The 25725-nt window shown below is 44.8% G+C and overlaps 1 protein-coding gene across 8 annotated transcripts in view; it reads left to right on the top strand.

Annotated features, from left to right (window-relative positions):
• ST18 (ST18 C2H2C-type zinc finger transcription factor) overlaps nucleotides 1-25725 on the top strand; it is a 188767-nt gene that overhangs the window by 142455 nt on the left and 20587 nt on the right. For 7 of the 8 annotated variants that reach the window (XR_012715443.1, XM_075270504.1, XM_075270510.1 and 4 more), the window contains 5 exons: nucleotides 14405-14520; nucleotides 17872-17934; nucleotides 20576-20644; nucleotides 21473-21535; nucleotides 21614-21694. Coding sequence is in view for 7 of the 8 variants with exons in the window: in XM_075270504.1 (XP_075126605.1) it covers nucleotides 14405-14520; nucleotides 17872-17934; nucleotides 20576-20644; nucleotides 21473-21535; nucleotides 21614-21694 (392 nt within the window). In the remaining variant the exon portion in view is untranslated. The remainder of the gene's footprint in view (nucleotides 1-14404; nucleotides 14521-17871; nucleotides 17935-20575; nucleotides 20645-21472; nucleotides 21536-21613; nucleotides 21695-25725) is intronic. The other variant, XM_075270506.1, reaches the window with a different exon arrangement.

Consider the following 25725-nt stretch of genomic DNA (forward strand, 5'->3'; position numbering starts at 1 on the left):
GTTTCTGACTGGTAATTCAAAGAATATATTGGGGTTACGTGCACCCACAATTTTTACTACTGGTATACAGTGCCATTGTTTGACTGGGAATTCAAAGAGTATATTGGGAATACAAATACCCTCATTTCTTGCTACTGCCATATAGTGCCAGTTTCTGACTGGTAATTCAAAGAATATATTGGGGTTACGTGCACCCACAATTTTTACTACTGGTATACAGTGCCATTGTCTGACTGGGAATTCAAAGAGTATATTGGGAATACAAATACCCTCATTTCTTGCTACTGCCATATAGTGCCAGTTTCTGACTGGTAATTCAAAGAATATATTGGGGTTACGTGCACCCACAATTTTTACTACTGGTATACAGTGCCATTGTCTGACTGGGAATTCAAAGAATATATTGGGGTTATAAATACCCTCATTTCTTGCTACTGCCATATAGTGCCAGTTTCTGACTGGTAATTCAAAGAATATATTGGGGTTACGTGCACCCACAATTTTTACTACTGGTATACAGTGCCATTGTCTGACTGGGAATTCAAAGAGTATATTGGGAATACAAATACCCTCATTTCTTGCTACTGCCATATAGTGCCAGTTTCTGACTGGTAATTCAAAGAATATATTGGGGTTACGTGCACCCACAATTTTTACTACTGGTATACAGTGCCATTGTCTGACTGGGAATTCAAAGAGTATATTGGGAATACAAATACCCTCATTTCTTGCTACTGCCATATAGTGCCAGTTTCTGACTGGTAATTCAAAGAATATATTGGGGTTACGTGCACCCACAATTTTTACTACTGGTATACAGTGCCATTGTCTGACTGGGAATTCAAAGAATATATTGGGGTTATAAATACCCTCATTTCTTGCTACTGCCATATAGTGCCAGTTTCTGACTGGTAATTCAAAGAATATATTGGGGTTACGTGCACCCACAATTTTTACTACTGGTATACAGTGCCATTGTCTGACTGGGAATTCAAAGAGTATATTGGGAATACAAATACCCTCATTTCTTGCTACTGCCATATAGTGCCAGTTTCTGACTGGGAATTCAAAGAATATATTGGGGTTACGTGCACCCACAATTTTTACTACTGGTATACAGTGCCATTGTCTGACTGGGAATTCAAAGAATATATTGGGGTTATAAATACCCTCATTTCTTGCTACTGCCATATAGTGCCAGTTTCTGACTGGTAATTCAAAGAATATATTGGGGTTACGTGCACCCACAATTTTTACTACTGGTATACAGTGCCATTGTCTGACTGGGAATTCAAAGAGTATATTGGGAATACAAATACCCTCATTTCTTGCTACTGCCATATAGTGCCAGTTTCTGACTGGGAATTCAAAGAATATATTGGGGTTACGTGCACCCACAATTTTTACTACTGGTATACAGTGCCATTGTCTGACTGGGAATTCAAAGAATATATTGGGGTTATAAATACCCTCATTTCTTGCTACTGCCATATAGTGCCAGTTTCTGACTGGTAATTCAAAGAATATATTGGGGTTACGTGCACCCACAATTTTTACTACTGGTATACAGTGCCATTGTCTGACTGGGAATTCAAAGAGTATATTGGGAATACAAATACCCTCATTTCTTGCTACTGCCATATAGTGCCAGTTTCTGACTGGGAATTCAAAGAATATATTGGGGTTACGTGCACCCACAATTTTTACTACTGGTATACAGTGCCATTGTCTGACTGGGAATTCAAAGAATATATTGGGGTTATAAATACCCTCATTTCTTGCTACTGCCATATAGTGCCAGTTTCTGACTGGTAATTCAAAGAATATATTGGGGTTACGTGCACCCACAATTTTTACTACTGGTATACAGTGCCATTGTCTGACTGGGAATTCAAAGAGTATATTGGGAATACAAATACCCTCATTTCTTGCTACTGCCATATAGTGCCAGTTTCTGACTGGGAATTCAAAGAATATATTGGGGTTACGTGCACCCACAATTTTTACTACTGGTATACAGTGCCATTGTCTGACTGGGAATTCAAAGAATATATTGGGGTTATAAATACCCTCATTTCTTGCTACTGCCATATAGTGCCAGTTTCTGACTGGGAATTCAAAGAATATATTGGGGTTACGTGCACCCACAATTTTTACTACTGGTATACAGTGCCATTGTCTGACTGGGAATTCAAAGAATATATTGGGGTTATAAATACCCTCATTTCTTGCTACTGCCATATAGTGCCAGTTTCTGACTGGTAATTCAAAGAATATATTGGGGTTACGTGCACCCACAATTTTTACTACTGGTATACAGTGCCATTGTCTGACTGGGAATTCAAAGAGTATATTGGGAATACAAATACCCTCATTTCTTGCTACTGCCATATAGTGCCAGTTTCTGACTGGGAATTCAAAGAATATATTGGGGTTACGTGCACCCACAATTTTTACTACTGGTATACAGTGCCATTGTCTGACTGGGAATTTAAAGAGTATATTGGGAATACAAATACCCTCATTTCTTGCTACTGCCATATAGTGCCAGTGTCTGACTGGGAATTCAAAGAATATATTGGGGTTACGTGCACCCACAATTTTTACTACTGGTATACAGTGCCAATTTCTAACTAGGAATTCAAAATGCGCAAGGCTCCCGGAAAGGGACGTGGACGAGGCCGTGGGCGAGGTCGGGGGAATGGTTCTGGGGAGCAAGGTAGCAGTGAAGCCACAGGGCGTCCCGTGCCTACTCCTGTGGGGCAGCAAGCATTGCGCCACTCCACAGTGCCAGGGTTGCTTGCCACATTAACTAAACTGCAGGGTACAAACCTTAGTAGGCCCGAGAACCAGGAACAGGTCTTGCAATGGCTGTCAGAGAACGCTTACAGCACATTGTCCAGCAGCCAGTCAGACTCTGCCTCCTCTCCTCCTATTACCCAACAGTCTTGTCTTCCTTCCTCCCAAAATTCCGAAGCTTTACAGAACAATAACCCAAACTGTCCCTGCTCCCCAGAGCTGTTCTCCGCTCCTTTCATTGTCCCTCAACCTGCCTCTCCACGTCACGATTCCACGAACCTAACAGAGGAGCATCTGTGTCCAGATGCTCAAACACTAGAGTCTCCTCCATCTCCGTTCGATTTGGTGGTGGATGACCAGCAACCCACCCTCATCGACGATGATGTGACGCAGTTGCCGTCAGGGCATCCAGTTGACCGGCGCATTGTGCGGGAGGAGGAGATGAGACAGGAGTTGGAAGAGGAAGTGGTGGATGATGAGGACACTGACCCGACCTGGACAGGGGGGATGTCAAGCGGGGAAAGTAGTGTGGATGTTGAGGCAGGTGCAGCACCAAAAAGGGTAGCTAGAGGCAGAGGCAGAGGTCAGCAGCTTAGGCGAAGCCAGGCCACACCCGGAATCTCCCAAGATGTTCCAGTTCGTACCCAGCCCCGAAAAACTCCCACCTCGAGGGCACGTTTCTCGAAGGTGTGGAGTTTTTTCAAGGAATGCGCCGAGGACAGATATAGTGTTGTCTGCACAATTTGCCTCTCGAAATTGATTAGGGGCTCTGAGAAGAGCAACCTGTCCACCACTTCAATGCGCCGTCATTTGGAATCCAAGCACTGGAATCAGTGGCAGGCAGCAACGGCAGGACAAAGGCCGCCTGCCGTTCACGCCACTGCCACTGCCTCTGCCACTGCCTCTGCCTCTGCCACTGCCACTGCTGACTGTGCTGGCGATGCACTCCAGAGGACGAGCCAGGACACCACTTCATCTGCCTCCGCCACTTTGTTGACTTCTACCTCATCCTCCCCTGGTCCTGTCTTATCTCCTTCTCCTGCACCATCAAAGGCACCATCAGGCGTTTCTTTACAACAACCCACCATCTCTCAGACATTGGAGCGGCGGCAGAAATACACTGCTAACCACCCACACGCGCAAGCCTTGAACGCCAACATCGCTAAACTGCTGGCCCAGGAGATGTTGGCGTTCCGGCTTGTTGAAACTCCCGCCTTCCTGGACCTGATGGCAACTGCGGCACCTCGCTATGCCGTCCCTAGCCGTCACTACTTCTCCCGGTGTGCCGTCCCCGCCTTGCACCAGCACGTGTCACTCAACATCAGGCGGGCCCTTAGTTCCGCGCTTTGCACAAAGGTCCACTTGACCACCGACGCATGGACAAGTGCATGCGGACAGGGACGCTACATTTCACTGACGGCACACTGGGTGAATGTAGTTGAGGCTGGGACTGCTTCCCAAACTGGCCCGGTGTACCTCGTCTCCCCGCCTAACATTCCTGGCAGGGACACGAGAAGAACACCCCCCTCCTCCTCCTCCTCTACCGCCTCCTCCTCCGCCACCGCCTCCTCCTCCGCCACCGCCTCCTCCTCCGCTGTTAGATTGACCCCAGCTACGAGTTGGAAACGTTGCAGCACTGGCGTTGGTAGACGTCAGCAGGCTGTGCTGAAGCTGATCAGCTTGGGGGACAGACAGCACACTGCCTCCGAGGTGAGGGATGCCCTCCTCGATGAGACGGCAATATGGTTTGAGCCGCTGCACCTGGGCCCAGGCATGGTCGTTTGTGATAACGGCCGGAACCTGGTAGCAGCTCTGGAGCTTGCCGGACTCCAACATGTTCCATGCCTGGCCCACGTCTTCAACCTAGTGGTGCAACGTTTCCTAAAGAGCTACCCCAATGTTCCAGAGCTACTGGTGAAAGTGCGGCGCATGTGCGCCCACTTTCGCAAGTCGACAGTAGCCGCTGCTAGCTTAAAATCTCTCCAGCAACGCCTGCATGTGCCACAACACCGGCTTTTGTGCGACGTCCCCACACGCTGGAACTCAACGTTTCAGATGTTGAATAGAGTGGTTGAGCAGCAGAGACCTTTGATGGAATACCAGCTACAAAACCCTAGGGTGCCACAAAGTCAGCTGCCTCAGTTTCACATCCATGAGTGGCCATGGATGAGAGACCTTTGTGACATCCTACGGGTCTTTGAGGAGTCCACAAGGAGGGTGAGCTCTGAGGATGCGATGGTGAGCCTTACAATCCCGCTCTTGTGTGTTCTGAGAGAATCCCTGATTGACATCAGGGATAACTCAGATCACACAGAGGAGTTAGGGATAGCATCCGATCCGTCACAGCTGGAGAGTAGGTCCACACATCTGTCCGCTTCACTGCGTTTAATGGAGGAGGAGGAGGAGGAGGAGGAGGAAGAAGAGTTGTCCGATGATGTGATGGTGATACAGGAGGCTTCCGGGCAACTTCGAATCGTCCCATTGTTGCAGCGCGGATGGGTAGACATGGAGGATGAGGAGGAAATGGAGATTGAACTTTCCGGTGGGGCCAGAGGAGTCATGCCAACTAACACTGTGGCAGACATGGCTGAGTTCATGTTGGGGTGCTTTACAACCGACAAGCGTATTGTCAAAATCATGGAGGACAACCAGTACTGGATCTTTGCTATCCTTGACCCCCGGTATAAAAACAACATCTCGTCTTTTATTCCGGTAGAGGGGAGGGCCAATCGCATCAATGCTTGCCACAGGCAATTGGTGCAGAATATGATGGAGATGTTTCCAGCATGTGACGTTGGCGGCAGGGAGGGCAGTTCCTCCAGTAGGCAACCAAGTTCTCACCGGTCCACACAAACGAGGGGCACACTGTCTAAGATCTGGGACACCTTGATGGCACCCCCTCGCCAAAGTGCCGCCACGGAGGGTCCTAGTGTCACCAGGCGTGAGAAGTATAGGCGCATGTTGCGGGAATACCTTTCCGACCACAGCCCTGTCCTCTCCGACCCCTCTGCGCCCTACACGTATTGGGTGTCGAAGTTGGACCTGTGGCTTGAACTTGCCCTATATGCCTTGGAGGTGCTGTCCTGTCCTGCCGCCAGCGTCCTATCTGAGAGGGTGTTCAGTGCAGCCGGTGGCATCATCACTGACAAGCGCACCCGTCTGTCAGCTGAGAGTGCCGACCGGCTCACTTTGATAAAAATGAACCACCACTGGATAGAGCCTTCATTTTTGTGCCCACCTGTGTAAAGCACCCCAACATGAAACTCCATGTCTGTACTCAACCTCTCCAATTCCTCCGCATCCTCATACTCATCCACCATAAGCGTTGCACAATTCTGCTAATACTAGGCTCCCTCCAACATGATTTCCCCCAACTCTGCTGGTTAGAGGCTCCCTCCACCCTGATTTCCACCAACTCTGCTGGTTAGAGGCTCCCTCCACCCTGCTTTCCCACAACTCTGCTGGTTAGAGGCTCCTTCCACCATGAATTTGCCAAAACTGGGCTGTTTAGAGGCTCCCTCCACCATGAATTGGTCCAAACTGGGCTGGTTAGAGGCTCCCTCCACCATTAATTGGTCCAAACTGGGCTGGTTAGAGGCTCCCTCCACCATGAATTTGCCCAAACTGGGCTGTTTAGAGGCTCCCTCCACCATGAATTTGCCCAAACTGGGCTGTTTAGAGGCTCCCTCCACCATGAATTGGTCCAAACTGGGTTTTTTAGAGGCTCCCTCCACCATGAATTGGTCCAAACTGGGCTGGTTAGAGGCTCCCTCCACCATTAATTGGTCCAAACTGGGCTGGTTAGAGGCTCCCTCCACCATTAATTGGTCCAAACTGGGCTGGTTAGAGGCTCCCTCCACCATTAATTGGTCCAAACTGGGCTGGTTAGAGGCTCCCTCCACCATGAATTTGCCCAAACTGGGCTGTTTAGAGGCTCCCTCCACCATGAATTTGCCCAAACTGGGCTGGTTAGAGGCTCCCTCCACCATGAATTGGTCCAAACTGGGGTTTTTAGAGGCTCCCTCCACCATGAATTGGTCCAAACTTGGCTGTTTAGAGGCTCCCTCCACCATGAATTTGCCCAAACTGGGCTGGTTAGAGGCTCTCTCCACCATTAATTGGTCCAAACTGGGCTGGTTAGAGGCTCCCTCCACCATTAATTGGTCCAAACTGGGCTGGTTAGAGGCTCCCTCCACCATGAATTTGCCCAAACTGGGCTGTTTAGAGGCTCCCTCCACCATGAATTTGCCCAAACTGGGCTGGTTAGAGGCTCCCTCCACCATGAATTGGTCCAAACTGGGGTTTTTAGAGGCTCCCTCCACCATGAATTGGTCCAAACTTGGCTGTTTAGAGGCTCCCTCCACCATGAATTTGCCCAAACTGGGCTGGTTAGAGGCTCCCTCCACCATTAATTGGTCCAAACTGGGCTGGTTAGAGGCTCCCTCCACCATTAATTGGTCCAAACTGGGCTGGTTAGAGGCTCCCTCCACCATGAATTTGCCCAAACTGGGCTGTTTAGAGGCTCCCTCCACCATGAATTTGCCCAAACTGGGCTGGTTAGAGGCTCCCTCCACCATGAATTGGTCCAAACTGGGGTTTTTAGAGGCTCCCTCTACCATGAATTGGTCCAAACTTGGCTGTTTAGAGGCTCCCTCCACCATGAATTGGTCCAAACTGGGGTGGTTAGAGGCTCCCTCCACCATTAATTGGTCCAAACTGGGCTGGTTAGAGGCTCCCTCCACCATTAATTGGTCCAAACTGGGCTGGTTAGAGGCTCCCTCCACCATGAATTGGTCCAAACTGGGTTTTTTAGAGGCTCCCTCCACCATGAATTTGCCCAAACTGGGCTGTTTAGAGGCTCCCTCCACCATGAATTGGTCCAAACTGGGCTGGTTAGAGGCTCCCTCCACCATGAATTTCCCAAAACTTGGCTGTTTAGAGGCTCCCTCCACCATTAATTGGTCCAAACTGGGCTGGTTAGAGGCTCCCTCCACCATGAATTGGTCCAAACTGGGGTTTTTAGAGGCTCCCTCCACCATGAATTGGTCCAAACTTGGCTGTTTAGAGGCTCCCTCCACCATGAATTGGTCCAAACTGGGGTGGTTAGAGGCTCCCTCCACCATTAATTGGTCCAAACTGGGCTGGTTAGAGGCTCCCTCCACCATTAATTGGTCCAAACTGGGCTGGTTAGAGGCTCCCTCCACCATGAATTTGCCCAAACTGGGCTGTTTAGAGGCTCCCTCCACCATGAATTTGCCCAAACTGGGCTGGTTAGAGGCTCCCTCCACCATGAATTGGTCCAAACGGGTTTTTAGAGGCTCCCTTCACCATGAATTGGTCCAAACTTGGCTGTTTAGAGGCTCCCTCCACCATGAATTGGTCCAAACTGGGTTTTTTAGAGGCTCCCTCCACCATGAATTTGCCCAAACTGGGCTGTTTAGAGGCTCCCTCCACCATGAATTTGCCCAAACTGGGCTGGTTAGAGGCTCCCTCCACCATGAATTGGTCCAAACTGGGGTTTTTAGAGGCTCCCTCCACCATGAATTGGTCCAAACTTGGCTGTTTAGAGGCTCCCTCCACCATGAATTGGTCCAAACTGGGGTGGTTAGAGGCTCCCTCCACCATTAATTGGTCCAAACTGGGCTGGTTAGAGGCTCCCTCCACCATGAATTGGTCCAAACTGGGTTTTTTAGAGGCTCCCTCCACCATGAATTTGCCCAAACTGGGCTGTTTAGAGGCTCCCTCCACCATGAATTGGTCCAAACTGGGCTGGTTAGAGGCTCCCTCCACCATGAATTGGTCCAAACTTGGCTGTTTAGAGGCTCCCTCCACCATGAATTGGTCCAAACTGGGGTGGTTAGAGGCTCCCTCCACCATGAATTGGTCCAAACTGGGCTGGTTAGAGGCTCCCTCCACCATGAATTGGTCCAAACTTGGCTGTTTAGAGGCTCCCTCCACCATGAATTGGTCCAAACTGGGGTGGTTAGAGGCTCCCTCCACCATTAATTGGTCCAAACTGGGCTGGTTAGAGGCTCCCTCCACCATTAATTGGTCCAAACTGGGCTGGTTAGAGGCTCCCTCCACCATGAATTGGTCCAAACTTGGCTGTTTAGAGGCTCCCTCCACCATTAATTGGTCCAAACTGGGCTGGTTAGAGGCTCCCTCCACCATGAATTGGTCCAAACTGGGTTTTTTAGAGGCTCCCTCCACCATGAATTTGCCCAAACTGGGCTGTTTAGAGGCTCCCTCCACCATGAATTGGTCCAAACTGGGTTTTTTAGAGGCTCCCTCCACCATGAATTGGTCCAAACTGGGCTGGTTAGAGGCTCCCTCCACCATGAATTGGTCCAAACTGGGGTGGTTAGAGGCTCCCTCCACCATTAATTGGTCCAAACTGGGCTGGTTAGAGGCTCCCTCCACCATGAATTGGTCCAAACTGGGCTGGTTAGAGGCTCCCTCCACCATTAATTGGTCCAAACTGGGCTGGTTAGAGGCTCCCTCCACCATGAATTTGCCCAAACTGGGCTGTTTAGAGGCTCCCTCCACCATGAATTTGCCCAAACTGGGCTGGTTAGAGGCTCCCTCCACCATGAATTGGTCCAAACTGGGGTTTTTAGAGGCTCCCTCCACCATGAATTGGTCCAAACTTGGCTGTTTAGAGGCTCCCTCCACCATTAATTGGTCCAAACTGGGCTGGTTAGAGGCTCCCTCCACCATGAATTGGTCCAAACTGGGTTTTTTAGAGGCTCCCTCCACCATGAATTTGCCCAAACTGGGCTGTTTAGAGGCTCCCTCCACCATGAATTGGTCCAAACTGGGGTGGTTAGAGGCTCCCTCCACCATTAATTGGTCCAAACTGGGCTGGTTAGAGGCTCCCTCCACCATTAATTGGTCCAAACTGGGCTGGTTAGAGGCTCCCTCCACCATGAATTGGTCCAAACTGGGGTTTTTAGAGGCTCCCTCCACCATGAATTGGTCCAAACTTGGCTGTTTAGAGGCTCCCTCCACCATTAATTGGTCCAAACTGGGCTGGTTAGAGGCTCCCTCCACCATGAATTGGTCCAAACTGGGTTTTTTAGAGGCTCCCTCCACCATGAATTTGCCCAAACTGGGCTGTTTAGAGGCTCCCTCCACCATGAATTGGTCCAAACTGGGTTTTTTAGAGGCTCCCTCCACCATGAATTGGTCCAAACTGGGCTGGTTAGAGGCTCCCTCCACCATGAATTGGTCCAAACTGGGGTGGTTAGAGGCTCCCTCCACCATTAATTGGTCCAAACTGGGCTGGTTAGAGGCTCCCTCCACCATGAATTGGTCCAAACTGGGCTGGTTAGAGGCTCCCTCCACCATTAATTGGTCCAAACTGGGCTGGTTAGAGGCTCCCTCCACCATGAATTTGCCCAAACTGGGCTGTTTAGAGGCTCCCTCCACCATGAATTTGCCCAAACTGGGCTGGTTAGAGGCTCCCTCCACCATGAATTGGTCCAAACTGGGGTTTTTAGAGGCTCCCTCCACCATGAATTGGTCCAAACTTGGCTGTTTAGAGGCTCCCTCCACCATTAATTGGTCCAAACTGGGCTGGTTAGAGGCTCCCTCCACCATGAATTGGTCCAAACTGGTTTTTTTAGAGGCTCCATCCACCATGAATTTGCCCAAACTGGGCTGTTTAGAGGCTCCCTCCACCATGAATTGGTCCAAACTGGGGTGGTTAGAGGCTCCCTCCACCATTAATTGGTCCAAACTGGGCTGGTTAGAGGCTCCCTCCACCATTAATTGGTCCAAACTGGGCTGGTTAGAGGCTCCCTCCACCATGAATTGGTTCAAACTGGGGTTTTTAGAGGCTCCCTCCACCATGAATTGGTCCAAACTTGGCTGTTTAGAGGCTCCCTCCACCATTAATTGGTCCAAACTGGGCTGGTTAGAGGCTCCCTCCACCATGAATTGGTCCAAACTGGGTTTTTTAGAGGCTCCCTCCACCATGAATTTGCCCAAACTGGGCTGTTTAGAGGCTCCCTCCACCATGAATTGGTCCAAACTGGGGTGGTTAGAGGCTCCCTCCACCATTAATTGGTCCAAACTGGGCTGGTTAGAGGCTCCCTCCACCATTAATTGGTCCAAACTGGGCTGGTTAGAGGCTCCCTCCACCATGAATTGGTCCAAACTGGGGTTTTTAGAGGCTCCCTCCACCATGAATTGGTCCAAACTTGGCTGTTTAGAGGCTCCCTCCACCATTAATTGGTCCAAACTGGGCTGGTTAGAGGCTCCCTCCACCATGAATTGGTCCAAACTGGGTTTTTTAGAGGCTCCCTCCACCATGAATTTGCCCAAACTGGGCTGTTTAGAGGCTCCCTCCACCATGAATTGGTCCAAACTGGGTTTTTTAGAGGCTCCCTCCACCATGAATTGGTCCAAACTGGGCTGGTTAGAGGCTCCCTCCACCATGAATTGGTCCAAACTGGGGTGGTTAGAGGCTCCCTCCACCATTAATTGGTCCAAACTGGGCTGGTTAGAGGCTCCCTCCACCATTAATTGGTCCAAACTGGGCTGGTTAGAGGCTCCCTCCACCATTAATTGGTCCAAACTGGGCTGGTTAGAGGCTCCCTCCACCATGAATTTGCCCAAACTGGGCTGTTTAGAGGCTCCCTCCACCATGAATTTGCCCAAACTGGGCTGGTTAGAGGCTCCCTCCACCATGAATTGGTCCAAACTGGGGTTTTTAGAGGCTCCCTCCACCATGAATTGGTCCAAACTTGGCTGTTTAGAGGCTCCCTCCACCATTAATTGGTCCAAACTGGGCTGGTTAGAGGCTCCCTCCACCATGAATTGGTCCAAACTGGGTTTTTTAGAGGCTCCCTCCACCATTAATTGGTCCAAACTGGGCTGGTTAGAGGCTCCCTCCACCATGAATTTGCCCAAACTGGGCTGGTTAGAGGCTCCCTCCACCATGAATTGGTCCAAACTGGGTTTTTTAGAGGCTCCCTCCACCATGAATTTGCCCAAACTGGGCTGGTTAGAGGCTCCCTCCACCATGAATTGGTCCAAACTGGGGTTTTTAGAGGCTCCCTCCACCATGAATTTGCCCAAACTGGGCTGTTTAGAGGCTCCCTCCACCATGAATTGGTCCAAACTGGGTTTTTTAGAGGCTCCCTCCACCATGAATTGGTCCAAACTGGGCTGGTTAGAGGCTCCCTCCACCATGAATTGGTCCAAACTGGGGTGGTTAGAGGCTCCCTCCACCATTAATTGGTCCAAACTGGGCTGGTTAGAGGCTCCCTCCACCATTAATTGGTCCAAACTGGGCTGGTTAGAGGCTCCCTCCACCATGAATTTGCCCAAACTGGGCTGTTTAGAGGCTCCCTCCACCATGAATTTGCCCAAACTGGGCTGGTTAGAGGCTCCCTCCACCATGAATTGGTCCAAACTGGGGTTTTTAGAGGCTCCCTCCACCATGAATTGGTCCAAACTTGGCTGTTTAGAGGCTCCCTCCACCATTAATTGGTCCAAACTGGGCTGGTTAGAGGCTCCCTCCACCATGAATTGGTCCAAACTGGGTTTTTTAGAGGCTCCCTCCACCATGAATTTGCCCAAACTGGGCTGTTTAGAGGCTCCCTCCACCATGAATTGGTCCAAACTGGGGTGGTTAGAGGCTCCCTCCACCATTAATTGGTCCAAACTGGGCTGGTTAGAGGCTCCCTCCACCATTAATTGGTCCAAACTGGGCTGGTTAGAGGCTCCCTCCACCATGAATTTGCCCAAACTGGGCTGGTTAGAGGCTCCCTCCACCATGAATTGGTCCAAACTGGGTTTTTTAGAGGCTCCCTCCACCATGAATTTGCCCAAACTGGGCTGGTTAGAGGCTCCCTCCACCATGAATTGGTCCAAACTGGGGTTTTTAGAGGCTCCCTCCACCATGAATTTGCCCAAACTCTGCTGGTTAGAGGCTCAATCCACCCTGATTTTCAAAACAAATGTTGGTGCCAACCTCAACTTACTACAAGGGCCAAATTCACTGCTGGTGACAAGCTCTCCTCACTGCAAGTGCCAAATACACATGTTTCAAGGTGTTTTCCTACTGTCAGAGAGGTGGTATTGAGTGTGTAAAGTGTGTAGTTGTTAGGCTGTGATGTTGGGGTAATAGAGGGTCTTTGGTGTGTTAGATGCCCCCAGACATGCTTCCCCTGCTGTCCCAGTGTCATTCCAGAGGTGTTGGCATCATTTCCTGGGGTGTCATAGTGGACTTGGTGACCCTCCAGACACGGATTTGGGTTTCCCCCTTAACGAGTATCTGTTCCCCATAGACTATAATGGGGTTCGAAACCCGTTCGAACACACGAACATTGAGCGGCTGTTCGAATCGAATTTCGAACCTCGAACATTTTAGTGTTCGCTCATCTCTAGTTGAAACAAAAAAACAGTGGGGAAAAACCTCGGATTCCTCTGTGGACTTCCTGCTTCTATTATACCTGTAGGGAAACTGCCGGCGTTATAATTGGCATGCTGCGCCGGGTTGGCTTGAATCCCATGCACTTTGCAAGGACTGTAAAATGTTGCGTCTTTTTCTGCAGCCAAAACCGCAGCATTTGCGTCACGTGGAGCCCCGACCTAAATGTGTTTCACAATGCAGTTTTGGTATCTTTGAGGTCTTCTAAACTGTGCTCTGGTCAATGGGTTATCATGACCTAAATGAGCTCCGGTCAATGGGTTATGATGACCTAACTGAGGACTTTAGTTTCATGCTTTGTTGTGACTAGACACAGGTATGCTCATTGCAAAAAATATCCATAAATAACCTTTGTTTCTGTATAAACAGAAAGTTAACTTTTTAATATATATTGGGGGATTTTATCATACAGTGCTGCATGTGTTTCTTCCGACACTCCCAAGATATATTGACAGGGAATTTAGATTGAGCCCTGTTCAGGACGGTAACTAATAACAATATTTCTAAAGCGCTATGTAATAAGTTGGCTCTGTGTCAGTAAAATTAATAAAGTACATTTTTAAAGTCAGTTCTGGTGGAATCTGTTTTGCTATAATACTGTATGTCCCAAATTTATGAAATGTTGCAAGATTGTTGATAAGTTTGGTGCATCTTTAAGGCTATCACAACTGTGCACATTTGATACATCAGTTCAATGAACTAGCCATGCCCACTTTCCCACCCAAGTGGAATGAATGGCATAAAAATTTTAAATGCTGCAAAATTTTTGTTCACAAAAGCTAAAAGAGTCACAAAGACCAATTTTCTCCTGTCAGCTGTGTGTGAAGTGGATATAATTACGGGTTATCAGTTAGACAATGCTCTGTGAGCTAAATACATCAGCCATAGTTATACTATTCTCACTGACTGTTTGCTATAATGTATCAGTTTTGGAGTCCAGGCTTTCTAGCTCACAGAGCATTGCCTGGACTGCCTGGAGTGGAAATAATTTACGGACAGCTAACAAATATTTTGGAAGAGCAACTAAAACACAAAATATAGTAGAAAGTAGAAAGTTTCTTTTATATAGCAATATATGATATACAATTGATAATCTTCTATAATCCTTGCTGTGCTTCAACAAGTAAGAAAAATCTATAATATTACTATGAATATGTTTTCTTTCAGTTGGATCCTGGGAGCTGCTCAGAAAACACAGATGAAACCAAATTTTCTGGAGACGTCTCAATGCCGAGCCCTAAAACCAAGTTTCATTCAAGAGACATGAAGAAGGAATTAATTACGTATGTAAATGATGTAGTTTCCACTCTGAGAACAATGGTAGTAATGTCATTTATCTTTGCATTTTGCAGCTAGCTCATGCACACAGCTGAGCTCTACACTGAGACCATGTGTTGTTGTATGATGTGCCTTATATATCAGATATTCTGCCCTAAAAAGCAATGGGGTAGTCATAAAAGCCAACATATCATACACCAATGTTTGTCTTGTGCACAAGCAGAGGGTGCTCTTATTTCATCATGAGGCTTTGCCGATTCACCAGAAGTCCTTGTGCTATGCGAAAATCAATGCCAATGTCTTGCTAGCATAGATCTTTCCTGTCACATATGCAATTTCATCGATTTCTAAATATTTTACGGCAAAAAATTGTAATAAAATATTAATGAATCCAAGCTAAAGGCATGTTCTGTCTTCAACCCGGAGAGGACATAGTCTTCCACTCCCTTCTACACCTTTCAACCCCTGGTGGTGCTGCTGGCAATGACAGGGGCAATGTAGTAACAGCACCACATTGTGTCTGCATCCCCCAAGCCACTGGCCGCAGAGACAAGAGTGGACTGTACTCTAGCTACGGGGTAAGGGGAATATTACTTTTTTTGTGTATTTTACTATGAAGGCCACATTGAGGGGGCATTAGTTGTACTTTGCGAACCACAACGAAGGGACATTATATTGTGTGGGAGCCATATTGGTGAGGCATTATACAGTGTGGTGGCACCAAGTAACATGGTTGGAAATGGTTAGTGTCAAAGTGGACATGAGCAAGGTTGGGGCCTGGAATATGATACCTAAATTCAACACAGCATGCTTTGCACTCCTTACATTGTCCTTCGAATGCATATGAATTTGCTGTTATACCACCAGACAAGCTTTGTGACTACCTGGATCACATGGCGTCTGCTGTGTAGTCGGGATAGTCACATTGTGGGTCATGTCAGTCCTATAAATTTGCATAGAGAAAGTGACTTTCAATTCATACAGTAGACGCAGTGTCATCCAGACAATGGAAAAAAAGGTTATGTGGTATAATGATGGTCATAATGATGGAAGGGCTTAACATTGAACGTACCAATGCCCACTATCAGAGCACAGGGAACTGTAGTTCTCACTGTATAATCTTTAGATAGGGTGATTGATCTGCTCTACTGATGAATCTGATTTAATCACATCCTCTAGGGCAGTGGTCCTTAACCAGGGTTCGATCGAATCCTAGGCCATATGCACGGTTCATTTTGTGTACCAGTAAAAAAACATATACCTATGTCTTGAATTTATCACTAAAGAAGGGTTTGGTGGGTTCGGTACCTCAAACAAGGTTAAGAACCACTGCTCTAGGGCAAACGTGTTGAGATTTTAGTTTGGGGCATTTTTGCTTATATCTATCAGTCTGAAGTTGTGGATTTAGCAATTTGCCTCTAAACAAGAAACAGAAGCTGCAACATTGTATGCCCGGTACATGATCATCACAAATAGGCAAACATATCTGCTGCTACTCTATTGTGACTGAGCAATCTTGGCTCTCGGGCCTACATTGCCCTCTTCAGCAATATAAAAAACTTCTTGCTGAAGACTGAATGTATCTGTAACACCACTACTATACCTGTACCCCGGGGAGGGAGGGGGGAGAGTCATTAACTTAGTAAATAGACCTGCCAGCTTTCCGCTATTAAATGTTATATTATGAGCACAAGTAATAGATACCGGATTTTTGAGGCATTTGATCTTTTAGACCTTTATATCTAAGATTTATTTTGATATAGATTAAAAGTTACCTTTTAAGACATTTATCATTTTATTTTATGTTTGTACTGTGATATAGGATCATAAAGATAGAATACAATGATCAAAAGTATGGACAGCATAGACAATACATCTGTAAAATATTATTGTAAAATACTGTATTTTGGTAAGTGTATAAAAAAATCATACATAAAAACTGCAACAAAAGTGTAGGAGAAAAAACATCCTTAATAGGGGCGCCTTTTCTTTAAGGTAACATTGTAACATATAGGTTCAACATATAGCAAGGTTTAGGTATAATCTGTACCATACTGACATTGTCATGATTGACTGAAAATTCGTCATTTATAAACATATAAACATTTTTAAGCCAAAATAATTTCTCCAACGATACAAACAATTATTTCTTCTATAGTTAATGTGTAGTGCCATCTTGTGGTGATTTATATGTGCTACACCCTCCAGATAGAAATTGACCTGTGCAGCATACACTACTAGAAAATAAATGTTTTACAAAGGTGATGTTTTTAGAATACAAGCTTATGTTCCTTATAAGTGTAACACTGCATACAATATATATACACCCAAAGCAAAAAAAACTTTTCTAGCTATATAAATGCACAAATGTCAGTAGTTAGCCATCCTATCACAATATGTTTTAAGCTATTACAAATGTTCATATTATTAATAGTTTGTTTAGTATGAACCTACATGCAACATAATCTTACAAACAAAAATATCATACAAATAGATTGTTTAATATTATTGTGTTGTTTAATTACAAATCTACTATAAGAACTTTATGTATTTAAAAACCACTGAACACAAACTATAGTAAATGTCCAATAATATTATAATGTTCTATAAAACTATAACTTAATTAAGCTTTATATTGTAGGAACTGTGCTTGGTGTGGCAGTTAAGCCCTATTCACTTGCGACTGAGCGGGGGTTCTGGGCATTGGACGCCCACCAATCACATATTGCTGACATATTGTAAGGATAGATTAATGACTTACCCTTACAGCTAAAGACTTATTAATGGTCTTATTCCAAGTTACTGCCTGCTGGGTTACCCTGTGCCCATTCCAGGTAACAGGTGGTTATGTAATACATGGACATGCTCAGTCTATGTGTACAAACTCTTCTTTTTGCAGTTCTGTTTTGTTCTAAAGATGAGTTCACATGGGGTTTTTTGGTCCAGATTTTGACACGGAATTCGTCTCGAGAATCCGGCTCCAAAAAACGCCTCCAATTGACTTCAATGGGAGCCATTCACTTCTTTTTTCCGCTAGCGTATCTTGATGCGGATTCCGTGGCTGAATCGGCTGTGGCTTCCATTGCACGACACTCCCTCCTGACTAGGTCCATTCATTTGGGCCTAATCCAGAGCGGAATGCCATGACTGATGCCGATGCACTGCATCTGGACTCTGGTGATCTAACCACATCTCATTTAACAAACGCGTGGTTAAACAAAGCCTATTGTAATATAGAACAAAGCTTATACAGTATATAATGGCCAATGATTAGTGTCTCTTTCTTAACATGCACCTTAGATTCTGGTTCTCAGATGTTTTTCCTAAAATTGAACTCTTTTCCTGTTTTGTTACAGTTGTCCAACCCCAGGATGTGATGGCAGTGGACACGTTACTGGAAATTACGCCTCCCATCGTAGGTATGTACATAAATATATAAATTAACACACACACCTATAATATATATATATATATATATATATATATATATATATATATATATATATAATCTACCTGACTCAACTAGCTTTTTATGTAAAATATGACTTTAATCTAATGTAGTTTATATCTCGTCGATATTGAGATGTTTACTTATTTCCACAAATATCAATGTTTCATAGATTCTCATTTATAAGAAGTTGTACGGATCTATTAAATACCCCTCAGTTCCAGTACTACCACATTGATTCTCTGTTAACTAGACCGTAACCATCACAGGTCTATATGTCCAGTAGATAAACATACACCCATTCATTCATCCAGTGGGGGCTAGATAACCTCACAAACAATTTTACAAAGGAACCCAGCAACAGGGTGAAATCTAAAGAGTAGAGATGAGCGAACACTAAAATGTTCAAGGTTCGAAATTCGATTCGAACAGCCGCTCACTGTTTGAGTGTTCGAATGGGTTTCGAACCCCATTATAGTCTATGGGGAACATATACTCGTTAAGGGGGAAACCCAAATCCGTGTCTGGAGAGTCACCAAGTCCACTATCACACCCCAGGAAATGATACCAACACCCTGGAATGACACTGGGACAGCAGGGGAAGCATGTCTGGGGGCATAAAAGTCACTTTATTTCATGGAAATCCCTGTCAGTTTGCGATTTTCGCAAGCTAACTTTTCCCCATAGAAATGCATTGGCCAGTGCTGATTGGCCAGAGTACGGAATTCGACCAATCAGCGCTGGCTCTGCTGGAGGAGGCGGAGTCTAAGATCGCTCCACACCAGTCTCCATTCAGGTCCGACCTTAGACTCCGCCTCCTCCGGCAGAGCCAGCGCTGATTGGCCGAAGGCTGGCCAATGCATTCCTATGCGAATGCAGAGACTTAGCAGTGCTGAGCCAGTTCTGCTCAACTACACATCTGATGCACACTCAGCTCTGCTACATCAGATGATGTACATCTGATGTAGCAGAGCCGAGGGTGCACTAGAACCCCTGTGCAAACTCAGCTCACGCTAATAGAATGCATTGGCCAGCGCTGATTGGCCAATGCATTCTATTAGCCCGATGAAGTAGAGCTGAATGTGTGTGCTAAGCACACACATTCAGCTCTACTTCATCGGGCTAATAGAATGCATTGGCCAGCGCTGATTGGCCAGAGTACGGAACTCGACCAATCAGCGCTGGCTCTGCTGGAGGAGGAGGAGTCTAAGATCGCTCCACACCAGTCTCCATTCAGGTCCGACCTTAGACTCCGCCTCCTCCGGCAGAGCCAGCGCTGATTGGCCGAAGGCTGGCCAATGCATTCCTATGCGAATGCAGAGACTTAGCAGTGCTGAGCCAGTTCTGCTCAACTACACATCTGATGCACACTCAGCTCTGCTACATCAGATGATGTACATCTGATGTAGCAGAGCCGAGGGTGCACTAGAACCCCTGTGCAAACTCAGCTCACGCTAATAGAATGCATGGGCCAGCACTGATTGGCCAATGCATTCTATTAGCCCGATGAAGTAGAGCTGAATGTGTGTGCTAAGCAGAGTACGGCCTAAGCACACACATTCAGCTCTACTTCATCGGGCTAATAGAATGCATTGGCCAATCAGCGCTGGCCAATGCATTCTATTAGCGTGAGCTGAGTTTGCACAGGGGTTCTAGTGCACCCTCGGCTCTGCTACATCAGATGTACATCATCTGCTGTAGCAGAGCTGAGTGTGCATCAGATGTGTAGTTGAGCAGAACTGGCTCAGCACTGCTAAGTCTCTGCATTCGCATAGGAATGCATTGGCCAGCCTTCGGCCAATCAGCGCTGGCTCTGCCGGAGGAGGCGGAGTCTAAGGTCGGACCTGAATGGAGACAGGTGTGGAGCGATCTTAGACTCCGCCTCCTCCAGCAGAGCCAGCGCTGATTGGTCGAGTTTCGTACTCTGGCCAATCAGCGCTGGCCAATGCATTCCTATGGGAAAAAGTTTATGTCACAAAAATCACAATTACACACCCGATAGAGCCCCAAAAAGTTATTTTTAATAACATTCCTACCTAAATAAAGGTTATCCCTAGCTATCCCTGCCTGTACAGCTATCCCTGTCTCTTAGTCACAAAGTTCACATTCTCATATGACCCGGATTTGAAATCCACTATTCGTCTAAAATGGAGGTCACCTGATTTCGGCAGCCAATGACTTTTTCCGATTTTTTTCGATGCCTCCGGTGTCGTAGTTCCTGTCCCACCTCCCCTGCGCTGTTATTGGTGCAAAAAAAGCGCCAGGGAAGGTGGGAGGGGAATCAAATTTTTTTGGAGTTTGCCACGTGATGTTCTATTCGAATCGAACACCCTGATATCCGATCGAACATGTGTTCGATAGAACACTGTTCGCTCATCTCTACTAAAGAGCTGACAAGTTTACTTTTTTTTTTTTTGTATTTTTGGGTAGTTAAATACAGTATACTTTACTATCACATAGAAGATGACATAGAATTTAAATATATCCAAAATCTTTTAAGTGTAGGACGTGGATATTGTAATTCCTATATTGAATTCAGTTTGTGGATATTATAATTCTTCTAGAAATTATAACTAATATTTCATTACCGTGCCATTCTATGTTCACTACAGTGTTTCTGGCTGCCCATTGGCTGACAAGACCCTGAAATCTCTTATGGCTGCAAATTCCCAAGAACTTAAGTACGTGTTAAACTGAAGATACATATGTTATTTTTGTTATTTTTCACTGTCACTTATAATATATATATATATATACAGTATATATATATATATATATATATATATATATATATATATATAATCAATAACTTATATAAAATACTTGGAAAGTCATGGAAAATTGTTGTCAATGTTATATAAAGTTATCATAAAAAAAAATGAAAATATAAGAAATATTATAAAATAAGGGCATTATGCACACAAACATGGAAAAAAAATACAGCCACGATAGACAAATACATTTGTTTTTTCAAGGCTTTTTTTTTTAATCAGTAGGGCCTACGATCCCTCATAGACTTGAGCCTATTGACAAATCTATGGAAACAGACAAAGTAGGAGAATTAGTTGTGTTAGTTTGGCTTACAATGTGTATAATAAGTGGTGTTAATGGGGTAATGAAGAGAAAAATAATCCTTGTGAATATTGTGAACTTTTCTCACACATATATGTAGCAAACCACCCAGGTTACAGTGGGAAATCAGTAAGAATCTCTACAGGTCTTCCGCCTTTGCTTTGTAACCTCTAATAGATTTAGTAGTAGCATGTGAATAAGATGTAGTGAAATCTCATCCACTATGCTGTTACTGTACTTCACCAGTATGTGGTGAATATTCCGAGTGTGACCCCAGTCTTACAGCCCATAACGGCATCATACACACTACAGTATTTAGTCAATAAGCTACAAGTGTTTCATGGGACAAAGGATTTAAGGATATCTAAACATACCTGTATTACGGGAATAAATATATAAAAATATATCCTTAATGGCAAGGATCTGCATGTTTTCAGGTGCCCAACCCCTGGCTGTGATGGATCTGGACATGTCACTGGAAATTATGCTTCTCACAGAAGGTAAACCAGCTTTCTGCTTGGGCTTTGGCCTATCACAATTATCAATAGCTACCTTATATATTTGAATTCTGTCCACAGTTTGTCAGGCTGTCCTCGGGCCAGAAAAAGTGGCATTAAAGCATTCCCAAGTAAAGAAGATAAAGAGGACCCAGAACTTAAGTAAGTCAAATTCAATATAATAATAATAATAATAATAATAATAATAATAATAATAATAATAATAATAATAACAACAATAAAAAAAAGAAAATAAATATTCATTCATGGTTAACTATATTTTTAGACTATATCATGGTATTAATTCTTTTTCAGTCAATTTTTTTTATGAACCTAGTACATACAATAAAAATAAAGGAAATTCACAATTACAACATTTTTGATCAACAATATCCTACAATTTTGTGTCTACAGACCTATGCAGACCTAAGCAATGTATTACTCTTTCCAATCTGTAAAGGAGGCAGTAAAGTGAAATAATATATGGCATTATTAATGTAACATTAAAGGGGGTTTGGGGGGCTAAAAATATTGATAATCTTCCCTAAGGATAGGTCATCAATATCAGATCTGTGGGGGAGCAGACAGCTCTTTTATTTGTGTAGTGGCTGACCTGATTCACTGTAGCCTGGGGCCTCTTGCACATGGCCGTGTGCGGGCAACTGGCCATGATTGAATGACATAGCCGATGCACGGGCAGCACATGGATGTCATCTGGATGCTCAATTAATGGGGGCCACGGAAGCACAGATGCAAAACTGGACAGGAATAGGACCTGTCCTGAGTTTTGTGGCCCGGACTGTGAATGGGCCAATGTGCTACCAGGGAAAAACAGGAACGCACACTGACCTAGCACAGGTGCATGGGCCCTAACTCCTATTCATGTGATTAGCAGTGACCTGGTCTATCCACTAAACAAAGAACTGAGCTCTCTGCTTCCTTCTCCATTCTCTACAGACAACAGCTGATCAGTGGGGGTGTGAAGAGTCAGACCCCATTGATTTAATATGAATGACTTATCCTGGAAAACTCCTTCAAATACCATATATATAAAGTGTAGTTAAGATTTTAAAACTTTTTTTTCTGACATATCTATAGTGCAGTTAATAGTATTAAGCTGTGCAATAAATATTACTTAAGTAAAATGCTTTATTTCTCATTTTTTCCCTTCCCCTTCTGCAGTGACCACTGTCTGTCTAAGACGGTTCACAGTCCCCCCGCAGTCCAGTTATCAGTGCTAACTACTGAGCCACCAAGCTGCCCATCACAGAGATAAGCTCACTGCTAATGAAGTCTATATCGATGGGAGCAGAAAGAGTGGACAGATTATGTAATAGGCCATCTCTGAGCATATACAGTCCTATGAAAAAGTTTGGGCACCCCTATTAATCTTAATCATTTTTAGTTCTAAATATTTTGGTATTTGCAACAGCCATTTCAGTTTGATATATCTAATAGCTGATGGACACAGTAATATTTCAGGATTGAAATGAGGTTTATTGTACTAACAGAAAATGCGCAATATGCATTAAACCAAAATTTGACCGGTGCAAAAGTATGGGCACCTCAACAGAAAAGTGACATTAATATTTAGTACATCCTCCTTTTGCAAAGATAACAGCCTCTAGTCGCTTCCTGTAGCTTTTAATCAGTTCCTGGATCCTGGATAAAGGTATTTTGGACAAACAATTCAAGTTCAGTTAAGTTTGATGGTCGCCGAGCATGGACAGCCCGCTTCAAATCATCCCACAGATGTTCAATGATATTCAGGTCTGGGGACTGGGATGGCCATTCCAGAACATTGTAATTGTTCCTCTGCATGAATGCCTGAGGATTTGGAGCGGTGTTTTGGATCATTGTCTTGCTGAAATATCCATCCCCGGCGTAACTTCAACTTCGTCACTGATTCTTGAACATTATTCTCAAGAATCTGCTGATACTGAGTGGAATCCATGCGACCCTCAACTTTAACAAGATTCCTGATGCCGGCATTGGCCACACAGCCCCAAAGCATGATGGAACCTCCACCAAATTTTACAGTTGGTAGCATGTGTTTTTCTTGGAATGCTGTTTCTTTTTGGACGCCATGCATAACGCCTTTTTTTTATAACCAAACAACTCAATTTTTGTTTCCAAAATGAAGCTGCCTTGTCCAAATGTGCTTTTTCATACCTCAGGCAACTCTATTTGTGGCGTAGGTGCAGAAACGGCTTCTTTCTCATCACTCTCCCATACAGCTTCTATTTGTGCAAAGTGCGCTGTATAGTTGACCAATGCATAGTGACACCATCTGCAGCAAGATGATGCTGCAGCTCTTTGGAGGTGGTCTGTGGATTGTCCTTGACTGTTCTCACCATTCTTCTTCTCTGCCTTTCTGATATTTTTCTTGGCCTGCCACTTCTGGGCTTAACAAGAACTGTCCCTGTGGTCTTCCATTTCCTTACTATGTTCCTCACAGTGGAAACTGACAGGTTAAATCTCTGAGACAACGTTTTGTATCCTTCCCCTGAACAACTATGTTGAACAATCTTTGTTTTCAGATCATTTGAGAGCGGGCTGTCCATGTTCGGCGACCATCAAACTTAACTGAACTTGACTTGTTTTGTAGAAAGAAATGGTCCAAAATACCTTCATCCAGGATCCAGGAACTGATTAAAAGCTACAGGAAGCGACTAGAGGCTGTTATCTTTGCAAAAGGAGGATGTACTAAATATTAATGTCACTTTTCTGTTGAGGTGCCCATATTTTTGCACCGGTCAAATTTTGGTTTAATGCATATTGCGCATTTTCTGTTAGTACAATAAACCTCATTTCAATCCTGAAATATTACTGTGTCCGTCAGTTATTAGATATATCAAACTGAAATGGCTGTTGCAAACACCAAAATATTTAGAACTAAAAATGATTAAGATTAATAGGGGTGCCCAAACTTTTTCATAGGACTGTACATATTCAGATACAGTCAGGGAAGGTGGAGGGGAAATAATAGCAGAAAGAAGCATTTTTCTTTACTAAAATATATTACAAAATGTATCTGCATTATTCATTTATGAAATTAAAGGGGTTATCCACTTTTCTAATACTAAAGTCCTATCCATAGAAAACGCCTTCACTGTTTAGAGGAGTTTAGGTAAAGTAGAACTATCCCATTGAAGTCTATGGCTGTATGGCGAATGAACAGCAGAGTTCCCTTCATGATTACTGTACATTACTGAAAAATGCGCTCTCTAGGAACAGTTTATCTGTCATTGTCCCAGTGGTTGGACCCCTACAGATCTAAAATTAATGGACCAACCTAAGGATAGACCATCTATATTAGAATGGTGGCTAACCCTTTTACCTTCGACTAGACACCGTAAAAATGCCATCTGGTCTAAGGCCTCATACACATGACTGTGTGCACAGTCAGTACGCTTGTGTTTTTCATGGCTAGCACACTGACTGCATATTTTCACGGCCTGGTTTATGAGCCAGGAGCAAAACTCAGTAAAGGTCCTGCTTGTATCCATGTTGTGGCCAGTGCTCACTGGTCTAAATGAATGGGGTTGCGGTGGCACATGGATCTAATCACCAATAACCCATGGCTCTTTTCTACTAAGCCCCACCCCACTGTCAAACAAGGAAGAAAAAATGTCAGCATGTAGGCTAGTTGCTAAATACATTGTACTGGAGTTTAGGCTGAATATTGTCAACTTCAGACCAGATACAATTGTGTCCACGTCACAGCAGGACTAGGTATGTACAGATTTGCTGTCTGTATATGAACAATAGTGTTCTCATTCACAGACAGCAAACTAGTATTTTGGAAATTGACTGATTTTAAAAAACATTTAATAGAGTGCCATAGAACTTTCTTTTTAAGTAATAGATTTACATAAATCCCTTTAGTCTTCTTGGTTTAGCATTTTTTTTAAACCTACTAAAGTCCTGTATCTGTAATTTTCCATTTTTCTCTAGTTGCCATGCACAGAAAGTCATAGTCTAGTGCGACTAAATGCGTTCAGGTCATCAGCCATGACTTGGCTATCATGAAGCATCCATTATACAATAAAGTAATAGCAGGTCAAAAAGCATGCCCAGGAATGGCCGGGTACACTACCTAAATACAGCCATGAATAATAGAATAGGAAAGCAAATACTATTATTTGAGCAGCCATGTAGTAATAATAATATCATGATTGTTTTTTGCACAG

This window comes from Leptodactylus fuscus, chromosome 4, assembly GCF_031893055.1.
Source record: "Leptodactylus fuscus isolate aLepFus1 chromosome 4, aLepFus1.hap2, whole genome shotgun sequence".
In the NCBI taxonomy this organism is placed as follows: domain Eukaryota; kingdom Metazoa; phylum Chordata; class Amphibia; order Anura; family Leptodactylidae; genus Leptodactylus; species Leptodactylus fuscus.